Source organism: Miniopterus schreibersii (assembly GCF_964146895.1).
Source record: "Miniopterus schreibersii genome assembly, chromosome: 15".
Taxonomy (NCBI): domain Eukaryota; kingdom Metazoa; phylum Chordata; class Mammalia; order Chiroptera; family Miniopteridae; genus Miniopterus; species Miniopterus schreibersii.
The window spans coordinates 27,420,393-27,441,475 of NC_138115.1; the positions used below are offsets into that span (position 1 = coordinate 27,420,393).

At 46.1% G+C, this 21,083-nt stretch overlaps 1 protein-coding gene across 15 annotated transcripts in view; it reads left to right on the top strand.

The window, feature by feature from the left end:
• Positions 1 to 12,147: 12,147 nt before the first annotated feature.
• The window catches only part of NME9 (NME/NM23 family member 9), a gene marked incomplete at its 5' end in the record, with an annotated part of 31,475 nt that continues 22,539 nt past the window's right edge, over positions 12,148 to 21,083 (top strand). For 3 of the 15 annotated variants that reach the window (XM_081160481.1, XM_081160482.1, XM_081160480.1), the window contains 8 exons: positions 12,188 to 12,322; positions 12,574 to 12,682; positions 14,559 to 14,616; positions 15,460 to 15,563; positions 16,976 to 17,047; positions 18,806 to 18,922; positions 19,903 to 19,992; positions 20,316 to 20,391. In XM_081160481.1, the coding sequence (XP_081016607.1) occupies positions 12,207 to 12,322; positions 12,574 to 12,682; positions 14,559 to 14,616; positions 15,460 to 15,563; positions 16,976 to 17,047; positions 18,806 to 18,922; positions 19,903 to 19,992; positions 20,316 to 20,391 (742 nt within the window). Of the gene's footprint in view, positions 12,323 to 12,573; positions 12,683 to 14,558; positions 14,743 to 15,459; positions 15,564 to 16,975; positions 17,048 to 18,805; positions 18,923 to 19,902; positions 19,993 to 20,315; positions 20,416 to 21,083 lie in introns of those variants that run through there. The other 12 variants (XM_081160485.1, XM_081160486.1, XM_081160473.1 and 9 more) reach the window with 11 other exon arrangements.

The window sequence follows — 21,083 nt, forward strand, 5'->3', positions numbered from 1 at the left end:
TCCTGGCCAAAAACCCAGGCAGGACTCAGGCCCCAGTTTTAGGTCCTGAGGTCCAAGGCCAGCCACAGGCCTGGAGCCTACTCTGGAATGGGGCAAACATCAGAGCCACTGGGCTGACCCAGAGTAGAACTTTCCTGCTCACTGACATGAGTGAATGTGCCTCATCCACTGTCATGCGTCCTGTGCTTGCCTCCCTGTTCCGAGGTTTGCTGAGTGCCATGTCTAAGAGCGGACCTAAGCTGGTGCCTGGGGGTTCAGTGGGCAAACCTGGGGGCCTGGGAGACTTCAGGGCCAGGAGCCAGCCAGGTTACTGTGGCACAATCTTCCTCCAGAACTCCCTGCCCCAGTGTGGTCCCTGGGGGTAATAGCAGCTCTGGGCTCCTGAACACTCATGGTACGCCAGCCCTGGGCACAGTGATGGCCCACACACCCTCCCAGCGGCCTGTGCAGAAGGTCTAGCCACCCTGTTGGAGCCCAGTCTATGTCTTTGGCAGGTCAGTGGCATGTGTTTGGTGTTGGGAAGCAGGGAGAAAGTGAAGAGGACACTAGCACTTGTTCCATCACAGTTTCTTCAGGCCTGTGGCTGAAATTAGATCTTTTGCTGACCCTGAAGCACCAATTATGGGTTAGCAGAAGAGCCTCGCCCCAGCCACATGTGTTTTCATCCCATCAGCTGACCTTTCTTCTGTGCCAAGTACAAACAAGGTCTTTCTTCCCTGGGCTGCCCATGATATGGCGCCAAGAACTACACAGTCTTTTCTCAGGGTTTTTATGGCCTTTACTAATCCATGTTCAGTCATTTCTCACTTTTCACTTTCTCTGTGACCCCCTCCTCGCCCCACCTGCCCCATTCAGAGCTAGGCCTAGATTTCCTTCCCTGATGCTTATGGTTCATCCCTCACATGGCTCCTTCTTGCTCGCTGGAGCCAAAAGAGCAGTTTTCAACCAATCTACTTCCCACTCGTGGCCAAACTTATCCAAAAAGTTGTCCATACTCAACTAATATGTTTGTTTCTGATCATTTGCTTTTCTCCCCCATGGCTCTTCCTATGTTTAAATTCAAGTGCAGTGACTTTTAAACATTTTGGGCTGCAATTCATAGGTAAAAATAGGCTTACATTGCAAACCAATTCACACACAAGAAAAATTATAATTTCATGAAACAATACTTATCTTGACTATGTGTGATGCACTCTGGCCTATTCTATTCTGTTTCACTAAAAAATGCTAACAAGACCTACTAAATTGATTTCAGGGGCTGTCACCTACAGTCTGAAAAACATTGATTTGTATTTTGACAACCCAGAGCCTCAAGGTAGTGACATTACATCAGAAATTTGTCAAGAAAGAAAGCCAACTCCAAGATTTTGAAATACATGCTAGAGACAAAAGTTTGAAAAGAGTTTTGATTTTCATAAGCCTAGGAAATTTTCTCTACTAGGCAGGATATAGTAGGTTGTGTCAGGCCAGTGCTCCTACTACAATGAAACGAGATGAGGTTCTCCAGCTGCTTCTCTCCCCTCCCCCAGGATATTTGCCAGTTTGGGGGTCTGGCTAGTGATCACGCTTTGCCCAGAAGGAAGACCTCTAATGGAGGAAAGAGAAACCAGCAAAGCTTTTAGTGGCCACATGGTACTAGAATGACAAACTGGAACACAGGTGGCCTTAAAAATACAACCAATTTTCTCCACATGACATTTACTGAGTTCTGGGCCTAAGAATGCTTCTAATAAACAAAATGAAATCTTCCATAGTCCCATCGTGCTTAAAAAAACAAAGGCTCCGCAATAAGAGAGGGCCTGCCTCAAACATAAGGCCAGCTCCTCCCTCATGATATTTGCCAGAATTTTAATCTCCATGGGAGCAGAGCCAGGAAAGCTGGATTGGGAACCTCTGAAGGGCAGAGCTGAATCTTCATAGTCTTTCATGACTGAAGATACAGAAACCTGAAGGTTCTCAATCAAAACCCACATGTGAGCAATAGGAGTGAACCAATGACAGACTGTCTTACAAAAATTGAAATTCTATCCTATCCCAGCTCAATTCTTCACTGGATTGAGATGATCATCCCTCACCCCTGTCTGCTTAACAGAAGAAAGAACACTTTGTTTGGCAAATTACATCATCTGAAGTCTCTATATCTCCTATATACAATGTCTGCATATAGTGAAAAATAACTAGGCAGGTGAAGAGAAACAAAAATATAATTGATAAGAGAAAAAATAGACAATAGAAGCAGATACACAGATCATTCAGATGTCAGAGTTAGTAGACACGACTTTAGAATGACTAATGGCAGAGAAACTAGAACTCATATATTGCTGGTAGAAGTATAAAATGGTATATCCACAGTGATTTGGACAAGGAAATTTTAACGTACATAATTATTAAGTATAAGAGGGGACTACCTACTAAGGGGAAAAGATAACTCTAAAGAATATAGTTAAAGCAGAGATAGAGAGCATCCTCTAGGGCTAAGGCAGAGCACCTGAGCAAAGAACAAACCTGTATGAGGCCCTGACTCTCACCTTCTACCACCAGGCTAAGATCCATACTTTGTTGGAGCTCACTAGGTGAGGAAGCTCACTGAAGTTCCATCCAGATGGAATTCACTGAAAAGCATTCCTCTTGGGTGCTGAGGGAGCCTTCCATGGAAAGATGACACACTGGGGGAGTTGCTGGAAAACTTCCCCCATGAGTGATGCATTGGAAAGTCGACCTCTGGGGTATTGGAGGAAACTGCCCAGGAAGATGAGCTGTGTGTTTTGAGCCACCACATGTGCAGGAACTATGTGCTGCAGGAACCTGCTGAAAACAGGGTAAAAATAATTTTTAAGGATTAGATATCTTTCTTCATTTAAACAAATGCTTTGATGAAGCTGATAAGAAGCAGAGCTTGGCCAAGAGCCATTCCCTTCCACATGAGCAATGTGACCCAGCCTCTCCACAGGAGACACCCTCAATGAAATTTTGCAACTTGGAGCCTGAAACCAACATCCTGAGCATTTCTTCTCAATGATTACCCAGTCCAGCTTGCAAAACAGTGGGAGAGTGATTGTCATTTGCAGCTACATGTTTTCACGCGTCTTAGTATTTGAAATACTGTATTAACAAGTCAGAGAAAGAAAAATTGCCTGGATTTTGAGCCTAAAATGCAGGGATTGCTCATTTCCATTTAGCACAATATTCTGAAATCTAATAGCATCATCATATTGAAAAATAAGACAGAAAACAATTTTTAAATCCTTGCTGGTTTAAATTTTAAAACATCATGTTTACATTAAAACAAATATGGATATGGCATGCAGTATTCCAAAATGCACATAAATCTTTGAGATAAATATTAGCAATGTTAGAGAATTCAGTTGGCCATTTAGCACTAAGCCTTCAATCTTTGGGGTGGTCATTCGAGAAGCTTCAGGGGACGCACTGGTGGAGCAAAGTGTTTGGTAATGAGGTCTTCGTGAGTTGACTGGGATCCAGATCTGCCTCAAAAGCTTCTTCTGTTGGACCAAATAGATGGGCAGGAGTTGTGTTCCAATGGGAAGTTATAAGGGAAATAGGTCCTGCTCTCCAATCTCCCTGAGAAAACTAAACAATGAAGGGGCAAAGTTCATTACCTCTCTAGAGGTATCAGGAGCTGTGAAGGTCTGAGATTTCATCTCACTTGCAAGCTAACAAATTATTTTCCCATAGTTTGATGGCTACTTGCAGAAGGCATGAAACTCCTCGGTTGGAGATAAAGAATAGCAACAGCAGTAACCAGGGTATTGGCATTTTTTCAAAATTAAATTTATTGGGTTAGCATTGGTTAATAGGATCATATAGGTTTCAAGTGTATATTTCTATGACACAAGATCTGTATATTGCACTGTGTGCCCACCACCCAAAGTCAAACCATATTCCATCACTATATATCAGGCCCCCTCCAACTCCCACCCCCCCAGGTGGGTACCCCTCTAGTAACCACCACACAAACTGTTGTCTGTGCCCATGAGTTTCAGTTGGTATTAGCATTTTTGCATAGGTTTCTTGAACCTCAATTCCCATATAACAATGCAAAGAGGGCCAAGTAAACCTGCACATGCAATGGGTATGTCATAGAAGAACCTTGAGCTTGGGAAAACGAAAGCTTTTGTTTTTTATATGTTTATTTTTAATATATCTTTATTGATTTCAGAGAGAGGAAGGGAGAGGGAGAGAGAGAGATTAGAAACATCAATGATGAGAGTGTCGTCATTGATGGGCTGCCTCCTGCACGGCCCCGACTGGGGATGGAGCCCGCAACCCTGCATGTGCCCTGACCTGGAATGGAACCTCGATCTCCTGGATCCTAGGTTGATGCTCAACCGCTGAGCCATGTCCGGCTGGGCAGAAAACCAAAGCTTTTAGATGGAGAGTGAGTATACTTTCTATAGAGGGAGATACTATCTCTATCTTCCAAGGCTGTTCACTTTATGAACGTTCCTGAAAAGATAATTGGGAATAAAGGCGGTTAGCGCTTCTGCTCACAAATGTGCAGAAATATGAGAGACTGACAGAGAAATGTCTGCCAACAGGAGAATCTGTGATCAGATTACTCTACAGTGTGCAGGATGTCTCCTCGCTCTCTTCTAACCTCTCAACAAGCCTGAGTGGTGGGTGCACAGGGCTCATGAGTCCCCACTCAAGATGGAAACCTGAGGCTACATGATAAAAGTCTCTAGAGAGTAGCTGGGACAACTTGCCCTACATGGACTCACAATACAGATCAGCAGTTTGATGGGGACTCTCAGTGACTTCTACAATATAAAGAAAATGCAACACAGTCCAATGCAAGTTGGTAGGCCCAGAGGGATAGGCTGCTTCAGTTTGTGGCTCACTAAGCCTGTGTTTGCAAAGTCAGCCTCACAATCAACAAAAACTACTAGAACTAGTGGGTGAGTTTAGCAAGGTCTCAGAACACAAAGTCAATATACAAAAATCAGTGTATTTCTATATACTGGCAGCACATAATTGGAAATGAAGTAAAATGTACAAGCAATTTCATTCATAATAGCATTAATAAACAAAATACAAATGGAGTGCAACAATTACGAAACATTGCTGAAATAAAAGAATAAATAAATGGAAAGATATGCCATAGTAATGGATTGGGAGACTCAATCTTATTAAAATGTCACTTCTCCCCAAGTTAATCTTTAGATTCAATGCAATCCTAATCAAATGTCCAACAAGATTTAAGAAAATACTGGCAGATTAATTCAAATTTATAGGAAAATCAAAAGACTTACAGTAGTCAAAATCATCTTGAAAAAGTTAGAAGACTTAGAGAGCCCAGAAAGAAACTCACACTTATAATCAATTGATATTTGACAAGGTGAGAAAGCAATCCAGTTGAGTAAAGGAAAGTCTTTTTTAACAAATGGTGCTTCACAACCAGAAAGCCATATGGAAAAAAACAACAACAAAAAAAACCAACCTTGACTCCTACCTCACATCTCACACAAAAATTAATTTGAAACAAACTGTGGTACACACATAATGTCCTTCATTTCTAAAATTTGGGACTGCTTTTCTTCTCAGCATAATTCCCTGGAGATTCACCCAAGTTGTTGCATGTATCAATATTTTGTTCATTTTTATTGCTGCCAGAGGTTAGGGATGGGGGTGGGGAGGAGCAAAGGAGGCGGGGGTGGTTATAAAGGGCACCACAGAGGATCCTTGTCTTCAAGATTTTGACTGTGGTGGTGGATACATGAGCCTATACAGGTGATAAAATTTTATAGACCCTGATATGCGCGCGCACACACACACTCACTAAGATGGGTAAATTGTATTAATGTCTATGTCCTCGTTGTGATATCATACTACAGTTTTGCAAAATGTTACCATTGGGAGAAACTGAGCATAGTGCACAAAGAATTTGTGTGTATGTTATTCTTACAACTGTAAGAATCTACAATTATCTTAATAAAATTTTCAATTAGAAATGAATTTGAGATGGATCATAGGCCTATATGTAAATATTTAGTACTTCCTTCCATTGTAATTTTTAATAATTCCTTGTATTGTAACTTTTCTATAATTCCTGGAAGAAAATAAGGGGAGTATCTTCATGACCAGAGAGTAGACAGATTCTTTAGGAAAAGATTTCTTAGGGCAAAGAAAAAAATAAACAGAGAATTTAAAGGACTGATCAATTACACTTCATCAACATTTTAAAACTTCTGGTCATTAAAGCCATCCTGGTAACATCAAACTGGCAGGTGGGGGCGGAGTGTGCAGGATTCCACGTCGGATACTTCAGCACTGGGGCTGGGAAGTCACGCTCATCCCTGCTCCCCTAACCCCTGACCCCTGACCCCTGACCGCGGAGGAGGAGTCGAGTGACTGTCTGGCTGTGAGGGGTGGAGTGGCCAAGGTGATGCCTGACTGGGAAGCCGCCTCCCAGCAGTGATCCTGCACTATGAAAAGGGAGCATAATACCTTCCCAGGGACTTTACTGTCAAGACACTTTAAAAAACATTATCTCCACAGTATTCCCGAGAGGTAGGTATTATATTCTCCATCTGAAGTACAAGGACAGGAAGCTGAGGCTGAGGGAGCTTTAGTAGCCTAGGCCAGCTCCCCAGGCGCAGGGGTAGGTCCAGCATCCAGCCCCAGGCTGGCTGAGCCTCCCAGGCGCTGCTCCCGCGGCCCCCCCTCCGCGCAGTGCGCTGCCGTCGCTCAGGGAAAAGGGAAACATGATATGTGGAAGCTGCGGGGGTCAGCCCAGGCGAGGATGCAGGCTTACATTCTCATCGTCTAAGATGAAACCCTGGAAGTTACCTGGGCAAATACATAGCCTGCGTTGGTTCGTGATTTGCTCTTAAAGTGAGTGGGTTCATTCTCACTGTATACAGTCACATCGCATCCGAAATGTTTTAATGAAGAAAATGCTGGGCCCTGTAGCGTGGCTCAGTGGTTGAAAATAGACCTGATCCAGGAGGTCAGGGTTCGATTCAGGTCAGGGCACAGGCCCGGGTGACTCTCATCATTGATGTTTCTATCTCTCTCTGCCTCTCCCTTCCTCCCTCTGAAATCAATAAAAACAAATTTTTAAAAATGTTTATAAAAAATAAAGAAAATGTTGGGGCGGGTGCAGGATGAGGGTCCATTGCGGGGACTCCACCGCCGGGAGGAAGACACTATAGAGGTGTGGGGCCCGTGGCTAGGCCCACCAGCTAACTGCTCCTCAAACCCTTGACCTGGGAGAGGTGTTGGGCATCAATTACAAATGGGGCAGCACAGGCCCGGAGCCCAGAGGCTCGCCCCAGGCAGCGGATGCAGAGTGGGCCCAGCCCCCACCCAGCAAGAGTGCCACCAGGTTCTGACTTAGTTTTTCCTGCAGGCGCACTAGGGGAGTAAAAGCAAAGCAAGGGCTCCAGGTGGAGACAGGGCTCTGGGTCATTCCCACCCTTGGTGCTGCCCCTGGCTACCTTCCCTGGAAACAACCCCCTAAGACTTCAGGGTCCTGACCCCCAGACTGCCTCCCCAGCTGGGTGCCATTCCGTGTAGGATGACATATGACTCCAGTGGGGCTCACCAGAAACAACGGCCCCACCCTGAGGCTCCTAAGGCTTCCCCTAGAACAGACGTGCCTCAGATTCACCTGAGGGATTCCGGCCAAGCTCCAGGAGCAGTGGAGATGGGTCACAGGGCAACGTTAAGTTTGGCAGGGCTGTGCCCACTTAGAAAAGGTCACCCGAGGGGCAGGACAATCTTGAGCAGAATGCTGTGGTGGGCCTGCCAGCTCCAGTGCCACCTGCCCAAGTCACCCTGCTATGAACATTGATGTCACAAGGTAAGGGGATGTCCATCTGCCCAGTTTTCTCGGGTACTTCTCTCCCTAGAGACATCCCAGGTACAGAACACCTGCACATAAACCCCTGCTGATGTCACATAAAACTGCTGGCATTAAAACACCAACCAGAAACAGGTGGCAACCATGACCCCCGGTGCAGAAGCACCAGCTGGAAGGACCCAGGGTCCCAGGCTGCAAAAGCACTGTGGTGGCTCTGCTAGCCTGGGATAAGGCCTCCTCAGGGTCAGAGTCTCCAGTCCCTCAGTTGCTCAGCACTGGCAGTCAGGACACTGCAGACAGGACACCTACAGGGGTTCACATCTGGCCTGCTGCTCCTACAAGGCACTCGAACCCCTCACCACCAGTTCTCCCCTCTGCCACCACCCTGCTGGCTCCCAGGAGGACTCTGCTCTCTTCCTGCACTCAGCCTTACTGGTGGATTCAGGGCAGAGTCCACCCTTCCTTCACTCTAGGGCCAAAGGGCAGGCCCAAGGTTCCTCTGCTCCCTCACCCCCTCCTCCCCAGGGCTGCCTGGTGCCCAGTGCTGGCTGCATCTCCTGTTTTGAAAAACCTACCTTGGACTATCCTACAGTGAGGGGCTGGCCCAGCTCATCATTCTAGAACCATCCCACCCAAGCCTGACTGGCAAAACCAGGCTAGGACCCTGGGGTCCCAACTACTGAGGAAACCAGAACCCACCAGAACATGATGGTGCGAGAGACCCTCAGCACAGCCCCACTTGGATAATGCCCAGATGCCTCGAGCCCATCCCAGCATGCACAAAGGTGGCACTCCAACCCCAGGCTCCAAGGCATCCAGTTTCTTACAAGAAACATAGGTGGCTGCCCAGGAAGCTGTGCCCTCCCCCCCCACACACACACACAGGGCATAGGCTCCAATGCTCGGAGTAGGAACCCACTCTCCAGGGTCTCTGGCTGGAGCAAGCGAGGCAGCTGGGGAAGCAAGGGGCTCCCACACAAGGGGCTCCTTCAGGCACCAGGAAGGGAGCAAGTGAGTACATGTAAGACATTAGGAGGGGGGATGAAAGCATTCTTGGTACATTCTTCCTAAAAACAAAGTAAAAAGTAAAATACGAAGAACAAAAAGAACAAAAATGTTCCAGGTGTCCAGTTTAGATCACAGAAGGGTTTCCCTTGAGTAAAACGCCACCTTGTGACAAGGAATGTGACTCGCAGGAGAAATAATAAGGTTTGTTTTTCCAATCTTTTAGACTCCAAAACAGAGTAGTAACCCTTAAAGTTAGAAGTTTTTGCATTAAACAAAGCAAAACTAACAAAAAAGGACCTCCCTTAGGGCAGGTCTAATTAAAACAGATGTCTTGGAAAAAGACACTCAAATCACTGACCCATATCATAAAATATGTAAAAGATGGAAATTTCATTAAATCAAGATGTAAAAAGCTGAAGTGACCCAAGGTGATCCATTTTGGGGAAAATTGAAGAGGTTCTGTATTGTCTAAACTGTACACTTATGAAAGTAAAGAGGATTACTATTAATAATTTCACAGGACAAACAGGGTAAAATTGGGGTCCCAGGCAAATTAGGACACGTGGCTTCCCTAAATTTGTTTCTGTGGTTTAGTCTGGCAAAGATGTGGCTACATTTTATAGTAGAGACCATTTTTAGTAGAGACCAGGAAAGGGTGATAAATCTAACCCCTTCAAAAAGAATAAAATTTTTGAACTTTCTATGTGCTGGCAGGAGGAGCTTAGCATCTAGTTTGAATTTTATTTGGGGAACTAAGTTCAAAGGGAGATTTCAAACCACTCAAGAGCTTGAGTAACCACTACCTTGTGGCAACAAATGCTGCTTGCATCTAACAGACCCATTTTGCAATGCTGTGTCTCACAGGTGTCATTACATGGATGTGCCAGTGTAATTATTCATTGACCTAATGAAGGACAGCTTGATTATTTCCAATTTTTTGCGATTATGAATAAAGCTTCTATAAACATTTACATGGAGTTTTGTGTACACATAAGTTTTGAAATCAACTAGGTAAAGATGTAGGAACATGACTGCTGGGTCATATGGTAAGACTATGTTTTGCTTTGTAGGAAACTGCCAAGCTGTCTTCCAAAGTGGTCATACCACCTTGCATTCCCACCAGCAATAAACGAGAGTACCTGCTGCTCTGTATCTTTACCAGCATTTAACACTGTCAGTCTGGGGGATATTAGACATTCTTATAGGTGTGTAGCAGTATCTCATTATTGTTTTAATTTGTAATTCCCTAATGACAAATGAGGCTGAGCATCTGTTTCATTTGTTTACTTTATATTGGTATCTTCTTTGGTGAAGTATGTGTTCAGATCTTTTGACCATCTTTAAATTGGGTTGTTTGTTTTCTTACTGTTGAGCTTTGTATATTTTGGATAGAAGTCCTTTATCAGATATGTGTTTTGCAAATGTTTGCTCCTAGTCTGTGGTTTGTCTTTTCATTCTCTTAAGGCTTTTGCAGAGCACACATTTGTTTTTGTTTGTTTTTTTCCAGAGAGTGGAAGGCGGGGAGAGAGAGAGAGAGAGAAAGAGAGATCCATCCATGTGAGAGAGACACATCGACTGGTTACTTCCCACACCAGCCCTACCAGGGCCAGGGATTGAGCCTTCAACCGACTGAGGTACGTGCCCTTGGTGAGGATTGAACCTGGGACCCTTTAGTCTGTAGGCCAAACGGGTCAGGGCAGAGCACGAGTTTTTAATTTTAATAAAGTCCAACTTATAATTTTTTTTCTTTCATGGATCATACTTTTGGTGTTCTGTCTAAAAAGTCATTGCCAAACCCAAGGACCACCTAGATTTTCTCCTATGTTTTTTCCTAGAATTTTCATATTTTGGCATTTTACATTTATGTCTATGATCCATTTTGAGTTAATTTTTGTGAAAGGTCTAAGGTCTGTGTCCAGTTTTTGTTTTTTTTTAAATGGATGTCCAGTTATTCCAGCACCATTTTTAAAAAAGACTTTCCTTTCTCCATTGACTTTCCTTTGTCCCTTTGCCATAGATGAGTTAACTACATTGGTATAGGTCTATATCTGGACTCTCTATTCTGTTCCATTGATCTATGTATCTATCCCTTCACTGATATCTGCTGTCTTGCTATTGTAGCTTTATAGTAAGCCTTGAAGTCTGGTAGTGTGAGTTTTCTAACTCTTATCCTTCTTCAGTATCACATTGGCTGTTCTGCATCTCTTATCTTTTTGTATAAACTCTAGAATCAGTTTGTTGATTTCCACAAAACACCTTGCTGAGATTTTGACTGAAATTGTGTTTAATCTATAATCACAATGGGAAGAATGGACATCTTAACAATATTGATTCTTCCTATCCACAAACATGGAACCTCTCTCCACTTATTTAAATCTTTTCCGTTTCTTTCATCAGCTGTTGTTGATTTCTACTTCAATTCTATTGTGGTCCGAGAACATACTCTGTATTATTTTTATTTTTTCAAATTTGTTAAGGTATGTTTTATGACCTAAAATGTGGTCTAACTTGGTGACTGTTCCATGTGACTTGAAAAGAACCTGTAGTCTGCTGTGGTTGGATGAAGTATTGTGAATTAGATCAAGTTTATTGGTGCTAGAGTTCAGTGCAACTACATCCTTGCTAATTATCTGAAGTCTTCAATTATAATAGCGGGTTTATCTATTTTTCCTTGTAGTTCTATCAGGTTTGGCCTCATGTATTTTGATTCTCTGCTAAGTGCGTACACATTAAGTACTGTTATGCCTTCCTGGAGAACTGACCCCTTTAATATTAAGTAATGTCTTCTCTTTATCCCTGATACATTTCCTGCTTTGCCTGAATTAATATAGCTATTTCCCAGTGTTCTTTTGATCAGTGTTAGCATGGCATAGCTTTCTTCACCCCTTTACTTTTAACTGATCCGTGTCTCTATATTTAAAGAGGACTTCTTACAGACAACACACAGTTGGGACTAATTTTTATCCACTGACAATCTCTGTCTTTTAATTTGTGTAGACTATTCACACCATGTTTGTAACTGTTTTTACTTGAATTTGTAATTTCGTATTCTCTGAAAGGGACTCCCTTAAAAACTGAAGTCACCCAGCCTGGCATGCATTAAGTAAAACTAAAACTAAAAAATAAAAAATGGTGCACACCAGCCCTGGTGGGGCAGGAGGGCTGCAGGGATTCTTAGGTGCACCAGGTCTCTGCTTGGCGGGTCCAGATCCCCCAGATGCTGACCGACACCTGAGCCGGCGAGGGCGTTCATAGCCCGATTCTGCCGGCAGGGGGTGGGCCTCCCACCCGCCGGGGCTCCCGCCCGGGGTGGGCGTGGCTTACACTCGGGCAGGTCTATCACCTCCGGGACTTGGGGTTGGGCTGTGTTGCCATGACGACCGCTGGGTCGCTGGAGACCGGGCTGGAAACCTTCGCTGCGCTTTGGAAACTGTGTAACTATCGAGAGATCGTTCGCGGTGGCCCGACTTCCCAGGAGTACATTGAACAGTAGGAATAACTGTTCTCTGGCCCTTTTTTTCGCCCGAATTCTTCTGGCGCTCGGATGCCACTGCCCGGCTCCCCCGCTCGGGCCCCTGCGTGCGCCCCTGGGTGGGCCCCGCGGGCTGCAGGCTCCGCTCCCACTGTGGGGTGCTCAATGTGCACCCGTGCATTTATTTGCTGCCACTTCCAGGGCGCGGGGGGCGGGGGAGGGGGGAGGGGGTGCGCTTTGTCTAAAGCAGGTTCGCTGATCTGCGCAGCGTTTTGCTGTCCTGTGGCGAAGCTGGAGTGGGCCGGCCTGCGCCTGCAGTCCGGGGCTTCTGTCCTTGCGGAGCCATGGGCAGCAAGAGGAAGGACGCTGCCCTGCAGGTAAGCCTCTGGGGCGCTTACTTCCAGCGCCTGGTTGGGTTTGGAGGACGGTGTGCCCGGGAAGCGCAGTGTAGAAGTGATACCCTGTTTGCCAGCCGTGCGTGACAGGCGGTGTTCTCAAACCTGAATACAGACCCCGGACTCCCGGTGATCACATTTTTTTGTGCACTTAAATACGAACACGCACGACATTCGGTGTAAGCTCTTTATGCTTATAGTGCTTATGCAGCCTTGAAACTCTAACATGAATTAAAATAAAACTACAAAACCAAGAAAACATTGATCAGTATAATTTGATGTGACATATATTTTGTCGAAATATAATTGCAACTTGCTGCAAGAATATGATATAGATTCTTTTGAGTTTGGGCGTGCCTCTGTTACTGTGCTCTCCGGAGACCCAGTTCTCCAACACCTGCTCTAGTCAATCATTTGCTTACTCAACAAGTATATTTTGATATTTCATGTGCTGTGCATTTGTCACATAAAGTGCTTCACTTCACTTGCGCTTAGGACAAGTGAATCCATAAGGCAGCGTCTGTTCTTTTTTCCTGGTCCTGGACGATAAGTCGTGGGTGATTCTAAGGTGATGATAAAAACATGCAGGCATGGGCCGTGGAATTGGGAGGGAGTGCTTTGTCATAAGATCATCCGGATGATAATATGGGTGCATTTTAGAGCAAACTTTAAAATGTCTCATAGTCAACTCTGCCCATCAGGAACACTCTTCTGCTTCTCTGACCCTCCAACCAACTAGTCCCAACCAATCTAACTAATTCCAAACAATCCAACCAGCTCTAACCAGTTCCAACCAGTCCAACCAGCTCCAACTAATCCAACCAATTCCAACCAGCTCCAACCAATCCAAAGATGCAGAGCCTGACTGTAATCAGGAGGAAATACCAGACACAGCGAACCTGAGGAGCATTCTACAAAATAACCAGGATTCAGTCTTTAAAAGTGTCAAGGTCAGGAAAATAAAAAACTAAAGCACCGATTCCAGATTGAAGGAGACTAAAGAGGGCACGTGATTCTGATTAGAACTTTTGCTATCAGGACTTATTGGGAGGATCGGTAAAACTTGAATGCAATCTAAGGATTAGATAGTAACCCTTGGACTACAGTCTAAGAATTTTGATGGCTGTATTGTGGTTACATAGGATAATGTATTCAGGAATAATGGGATATTAGGTTGGTAATTTATTTTCAAATAATTCAAGAAGAAAAAGTTCTTTATATTGTACCTGCAAATTTTCGGTAAGTTTGAAACTGTTTCAAAATAAAAACATTATACACAAATGTAACTATTTATAAAGGTATAATATGCATTTCTCCTTGTATTTAATTTTTGATGTAAGCCAGAATACTTCGTATATAAGAGGAAAATGGTGAAGAAATGGCAGTAAACTCAATTGTCAATCATTTTTGATGTGGATGTTCAAATACATTTAACAAAAGATGTGCAAAATGTATACTCCAGCTCCAACTAATTTCAGTCAATGGCTGAGAAAATTAAGGAAGATTTAATAAATAATGAGAAACATCATGTTCGTGGACTGGAAGACTCAAGGTTGTAAATAGTTCAATTGTTTCCTAAACTGATCCATAGAATCAATGCAATCTCAATTAAAATCTCTGCAGGAGTTTTTTCAGAAATTGTCAAGTTGGTCCTAAAATGTTTATGGAAATGCAAAGGACCTAGAAAAGCCAATGTAATCTTGAAAAAGAAAAAATATGGAGGCCTCACACTGCCTGATTCCAAGACTTACTGTAAAGCTACAGTAATGAGAGAAAGAGAGAGAATCTAGAGCAAATATACCAGTGTCTCCCCATCAGTGCCCTCGGTAATACAGTATTTGTTCCTCTTTGATGTTAGGTCAACATCAGCACTCAGGAGCTTTGGGAGGAAATGCTCAGTTCCAAAGGACTAACTGGTAATTTAAGATAATTGTTGAGATCCATCCTTTTAAAAATTGCTAAGTGACAGATTTACCATGAAGAGAAGAGCTGCAATGGCCACCATTTTCCTGTAACCTTGAGCTTCATGAATGAAGAACCAGGTATTTCTTTGTATATGTAGATCTGGCCTGAACATCTGTTGGTGAGTTCTGTTCAGGAAACTAGTCAGTACTGTTGGGTAACAGGCCTCGTGGTCAAGTGCAGGCAGAAGAGAGGTTGCCTCACACCAAACCCTGGCAGGCTGCACAGACTGGGGCCAAAGAAGACCGTGGTATCCAAGTGTCCACCTAGGTCTCTATCAGATTCACTTTCTAGGAGAACAGTGTTGACTTTATAAACTAAGTAAAACTCTCCTTTACCCAAAGCAAGTCATTTGTAATTCATCAGGGGAAAGGTCAAAGCTGTGTTTATTGTCAAAGTAGCTTAGACTCGATTGTATGCTGACAGGTCACCCACAGTGGCTTCTTCCTTATTGAATAAATGGTTTTCAGTCCAATTCAAATATTTATTGAGGCCACTCTGGGCTAGGTCTGAACATAGCCTGGAAAGCCCTTATGGTAAAGGGTCCATGTTAAGTAAAGGATTTCCCACCCTACTTTCTTCGTGATGTTTAGAATTCAGAACACTGAGTTGCTGAGGATGAGAGAGAGCTGTGTTTCCACGCTTGCTCATACTCTGATGGAATAATAAGCACCTATAGCCATTAATGTCCCTGCAAACAGACATCCGTCGGAGGGGGTAGCATGTGCGAGTGTGACTCTTGCCTGACATGGTGGAGCCGGTGCTCACCGAACCTCCCGCTTCTCGGTTCCGTGCAGTTGTCGATGTCTATCAGGGCTGGTGCGGGCCCTGCAAGCCCGTGGTGAGCCTCTTCCAGAAGATGAGGATCATGGTTGGCCTGGACCTGCTGCACTTTGCACTGGTGAGAGCCTGTCGGCAGAATGTCACACACATTGTAAGGAGAATTAAACGCTTACAAGCAGAACAGGAAGTGTGAGCTCCCTTATTCGTATCATTGAAAAGGCACCCGCTGCGGGCTTCTTATCAGTCATGATGCTTCCCCGTTTCTCTGGGGATGAAGGCCCCCCACCCGCCCCTCACTGAGAGTCACTGGGCTCGGGCAGTCCGCATGCCGCCTGCGGGGACGGAATACGTGTCACTCCAACGGGTGAGCTCCCTCTTGGCTCACAAACACTGTGAGCTCTGGAGTTTCACTTTCAGAGCGCAGGCTTTCAAGATTTCCATCCTCTGCTTCATAAAGGGGAACTTCCCTCAAACGTTTACTTGGATTACTGTATGGAAATGGGAATAAACTCCAGAGAAGTGTGCAGGAGGCACTCATGGGTTGAGGTTCGTAGACTGAACACGGGAGACAGTGTGCTTTACCCTGAGCCCTCAGCAGGGGTAACTAAAGGCCTTTGCGCGCCTCCCTCCCTGGGCAGTGGGTCTGGGCGCGCGTGCGGGGCGTGCGGAGTGAGCCTGGACAGGGCTGCCGTGCCCACGGGCAGGTTTCTCAGGCTCCGCGGGCAGTCGGAGGACCTCCCACCTCTGAGGTCGCCAGTCGTGGCAGCAGCAGGATTTAGACAGCAAGCTTCCTCGTGCTGGAGGAGTAGCCGGGTGGAGAGCAGGAGAAACCATTGTTTCCCCTCGTTTTATTCCTCCAAAAGGTTTACTGCCAACAGTTTTTGCCAATATGTTCACAGGGCAGTTGCTACGATTCTGATGAAAAAACTACAGGAGAAGCATGAAAGCGAGTCAGGGCTTCACCTGCGGAGGGCAGTCAGGGTGTGTGTGTGTGTGATGTGTGGTGTGTGTGTGATATGTGAGTGTGTGTGATATGTGGTATGGTGTGTGTATATGTGTGTGATACACGGTATGGTGTATTATGTGTGGCGTGGTATGGTGTGTGTGTGTGTGATATGTGGTGTGTGTGATATATGTGAGTGTGTGATATGTGGTATGGTGTGGTGTATGTGTGGTGTCTGTATGAGTTATGTGGTATGTATGTGTGATATATGATGTGGTATGTGTGTGTGATATATGATGTGGTGTGTGTGTGATGTGTGTGTGATATGTGGTATGGTGTGTGTATTTGTGTGTGATACATGGTATGGTGTGTTATGTATGGTGTGTGTGTGTGATATGTGTGTGTGATATGTGGTATAGTGTGTGTGATACATGGTATGGTGTGTAATATGTGGTATGGGGGTGTGTGTGATATGTGGTGTGTGTGTGGTATGTGGTGTGTGTGTGGACTGTCCTGCGTGGTTCTCCTGCCATCAAGCCCCTGTTCCTGCTGTGCCCAGGGTCCTGCTCACAGCTTGTTTTCTTTAGGCGGAGGCAGACTGTCTTGACGCCCTCGAAAAATATCGCGGGAGGTGTGAGCCGACCTTTCTGTTTTATGCAGTAAGTACATTTTCAGAACCAGGGCTATTTGATGGTTGCAGATCATTAGAGCTCAGATAGACGAGTCTCACTGGCATTAATTCTCTCTGGGAGTCACCAAGGGGCCACCCTGATCCAAACAAGTGATGTGGTTTTCTCCTTGACTGCCTTTTTAAATTTTGGCTGAGGACAATGTCCTTCAGTTATGGTAATGCAGGCCCCAACTAGCATGGTGGCTCTAGGGCACTGCTCACTGGCCAGCAGGGAGGGGTGGATGACAGCTCCTGGGCCACTCTGAGCTGGGGCAGCCTTCCTGTCGGGCTGGACAGGGGAAAGAGAAGAGGTCACTAACGTGCTGCTTTGGGCTCATGAACACTCCTGACTGAGACTTCACCCCCAGAGCACGAGTTTCAAGCTTTCTGCCCTCCCCTCCGCAGAGGGGAACTTAAAGCAACACAAATACTCCTCTGTGGGGTGGACATGCTTTGCATTCACCTTTATTTAATCATAAAATGTGGAGGTCATTTACAGAAAGGCAGAAATGAGAGGGACTATTGAGGAAAGTCAAGTGGTGCAGTGCTTTGAAGATAATTCAGAAGTCTTTGGGTGTGACATCCATGCTCCACACCCTTAGGGCCCACTGTCACACCTGGCTTCCTAGTACGTCACCTGCCAGGCCCTGAAGGCAACTGATAGATATCTTCCTCCTGACCCAGTCCAGCTCCCTCATCACACACCAGGGAAATGGGTCTATGCCCCAGGCCTCCTGTTGGCCAGGCCAGGGTTGTTTAGTTTGGAAGCCTTTGGGCCCCTTCCCTCAGCACTGCAAGTAATACAGATCAGGAGCTTAGGATAAAACACTGAGCCTTGAGTAGGGAGACTGAAGCTATATGATGAAACATGGGGGGGGAGAAGTGGTGGGACGGAGCTGAGATGAACACGCCCCCAGCCAAACTGACACGGGGCGCATTCACAGAAAGGGATCATTACCACACGGGTCTGCCTGCTTGAGCCCAGAGTGAGCAAAGCATCATCACGATCAGCTGTGTTGGGACATGTACCTGGCGGGCAGGCAGCCTCACAGGTTCTTACCCGGTGGTGGTCCACTGGGGGCTGGATGGAAATAGAGGAGGACCCACTCTGCGTGAATGTCTCCCTCCCCAGATCACTCCTTTGCGAGTCGTATGCATAGAGACTGCTGAACAAGTGAAAGCAGGAAACTCAGGCTCACCCCAAACACCACCTCCACTGGGAAGTGTCCCTGACTGCCCAGATGGAGTTGGGAATCGAGTCTTGCTCTGAATCCCAAGCATCTTGTACATCCCCTATTAAAGCAGCGAACTTATTCTATTATAATTGTTTGGCGGTCACCTTTCTGCCCCCACTCGGCTCCCCACTCACTGAGAGCACCACTATGTCTTTCCATGTTCAGTGTTCACTGACTTTGCCTCAGTCTCAGTGCTAGGCACCGAGTGCCTAATAAGTGCTTAATAGATATTTGTTGAGTGAATGAGCCATGAAGAGGCAACTCACACCCTAGTGTGCCCTGTCCCTCCCGTAGCTAACTCCCTGTTGCCCTGAAGGAAATTCAGAAAGGAGGGGCCTGGGGTAGAAGGCAGAGAAGTGGATGGAGGCTGTGGGCCTAGGATCCATGGACCTTGACCTTGACCTTGGGCACACTCCTAAACAAAGCGCTTGGACACTCGCTGGCTCTTGAAGAGCTTAGTATCTGGGAAGAGGGCTTCATGTGGTTTGAGCAGCACATTTGTCCTGTTTCAGGGAGGAAAACTGGTGGCTGTGGTTAGAGGAGCAAATACCCCGCTGCTGCAGAAAACCATCCTAGACCAGCTGGAGGCCGAGAGGAAGGTGCTGGCTGAAGGCAGAGAACGGAAAGCGGTAAGGAGGCCCCTTCTGCAAACTGCAGACTCGGGGCTGCTTGAGGCCAGCCATTCCCCCCCTGCCTCACTAACTTTCCTGGGCCTCTCAGCTGGAAGCCTCATTAAATGCCCGCCGAGTCCTCACAGAGCTCAGGGGAGAGCGTCATGCCCACGATGATGTGTGCATTTTATAATCCTCACCTGAGGATATTTTTTTCCATTTTTCATTGCTTTTCAGAGAGAGTGGAGGAGAGAAGAGAGAGTGAGAGAGAGAAACATCGATGTGAGAGAGACACATCGACTGGTTGCCTCCCCTACACGTGCCCGACCAGGGCTGGGGATCAAGCCTGCAACCGAGGTGCATGCCCTTGGCCGGAATCGAACCTGGGACCCTTCAGTCTAGAGGCCGGTGCTCTAACCACTGAGCAAACTGGCCAGGGCCGATGCATGCATTTTGAAGCCTTCTTTTAAAAAGCCGTCCCCTTCGTCCAGAATGCTTTAACTTCTTTTATTCATTTCCCTTTCCTCTCCCCCTTCGACTTGTCAGAGGGGTTTCTGGGTCACTGGCAATGAATTCAGAAATGAAAATAAGCAAGTATGGAATCGAGAAGTGGGTAGGAGTCCGGCCTCAGGGTGAAATCTCTCCTGGTGACCTGCTGCCCTCACCTCACATTCCTGAAAGTTTTTCTTGTGCTCCCGGAGGGCTCCGTCTTGAATTTAGAAATTAGGCTCTGTCAGGACCATGAGAAATAGGGTCACAGCTTGTAGTTCTGATACATTAATTCCATGATAACATAGACTGAGTTTTTCATAAATAATTGGCTGCCTTTGAAAAACAGCACACCCTAGATGGAGAGAAGTATTTCCTGGTGCTTTGAGCACCTACCAAAGGAGCCTTAATGTTCAGTGCTCATTGTTCAAGTTCTCATGTTCAATTTCAAGTGGCAAAGCCCTGTTTTTACAGAATGGATTAGAATCAAATCATACTTTTCCCCACAGGAAACTGGCAATTTTCCCGCAAGAAAGACAATCACCAGTGCTGGTGCCTCCTCCAGGGAAAATGAGCTCTCTGCACTACTTCCTTGCACCGTGTAGGCAATCGCTTAATATTTACCTGCATTTCAATTCTTCCTTTGTCTTCTTGCCAACTCTGTACTTGTACTCGATGCCTGTGAAGACAGGCAGAACGTAAACCCTACGATCAGCACGGATTTCCTTGTCTTCACTCCCCCCATCCCGCACCATCCCGCATCTACTCAGAAGGGTCTCCTGCTTCCCATGACTGATACTCTTGACCCCCTTTTTTGCTCTGTAGTTTGAACCTTTATTTGGGGGGGTTTCTGCAGGCATTTGAAGGTTTTGTGGTAATTTAAATGAGCTAACCACTTCTGTTCATGACCAATTTGTACCAGATCAAAGATGAGGCTCTTTCCGAGGAAGAGGAACGCCTCTCCCACGAAAGGGACCGCGGTGAAGACGAGGGTGCGGGTGAGCACAGTGCCAGCGGGCAAGGCAAGGGCAAAGCGGACTCCGAGCTGATGGGTTTAAAAGAATATGCGAGGAGTCAGTTTATGAAGCAATCTGAGCTCTGGGAAGGTTAACCAGAAAACACTTTGTCTCCAGTCACCTGACTTCCAACGTCCTGTCCGATCTCCCTTCTGTCCTTTAATGGCCTGGCCTCTCCGTCACTTTTCACGGCTTTTCCGATCCTGTTCAACTATAACAGGTGTGACTTTTATGGCAATTCCCGGGCCTCAGGAAAAGCTCCATTTAATAAAGTAGAGGAAAGTGACACTAATACTGTCAAGTAACGCTGCTGGTGTTTCCTCAGTCCTTATTTGAGCTAAAAAGCACAAGTTTCTTTATTTTTGCCTTTTTTACTGAAGTGTCAGAAAGTCGGCGGCACTGAACACCGTCCCTCCCCAGGCCCTACACCCTCTGCTCCTTAGTCCCCAAGTGCCAGCTCAGGATCCCACGCGGCTGGGGCGCCGTCTTCCCGAACCTCCCCCCTGAGGGAGCACCTGGGCCCCACAGTGCGCAGAGAAGCCAGGAGTTAGCGAGGCCGAGGCTGGGCGGAGGGAGGGTCCTGGACACCAGGGGGAGCAGGACGAAGCTCAGGGACGCAGCTGGACCGAGAAGGAAGACTTTCATCATCGCCTGAAGTAGAAAGGCTGTTTATT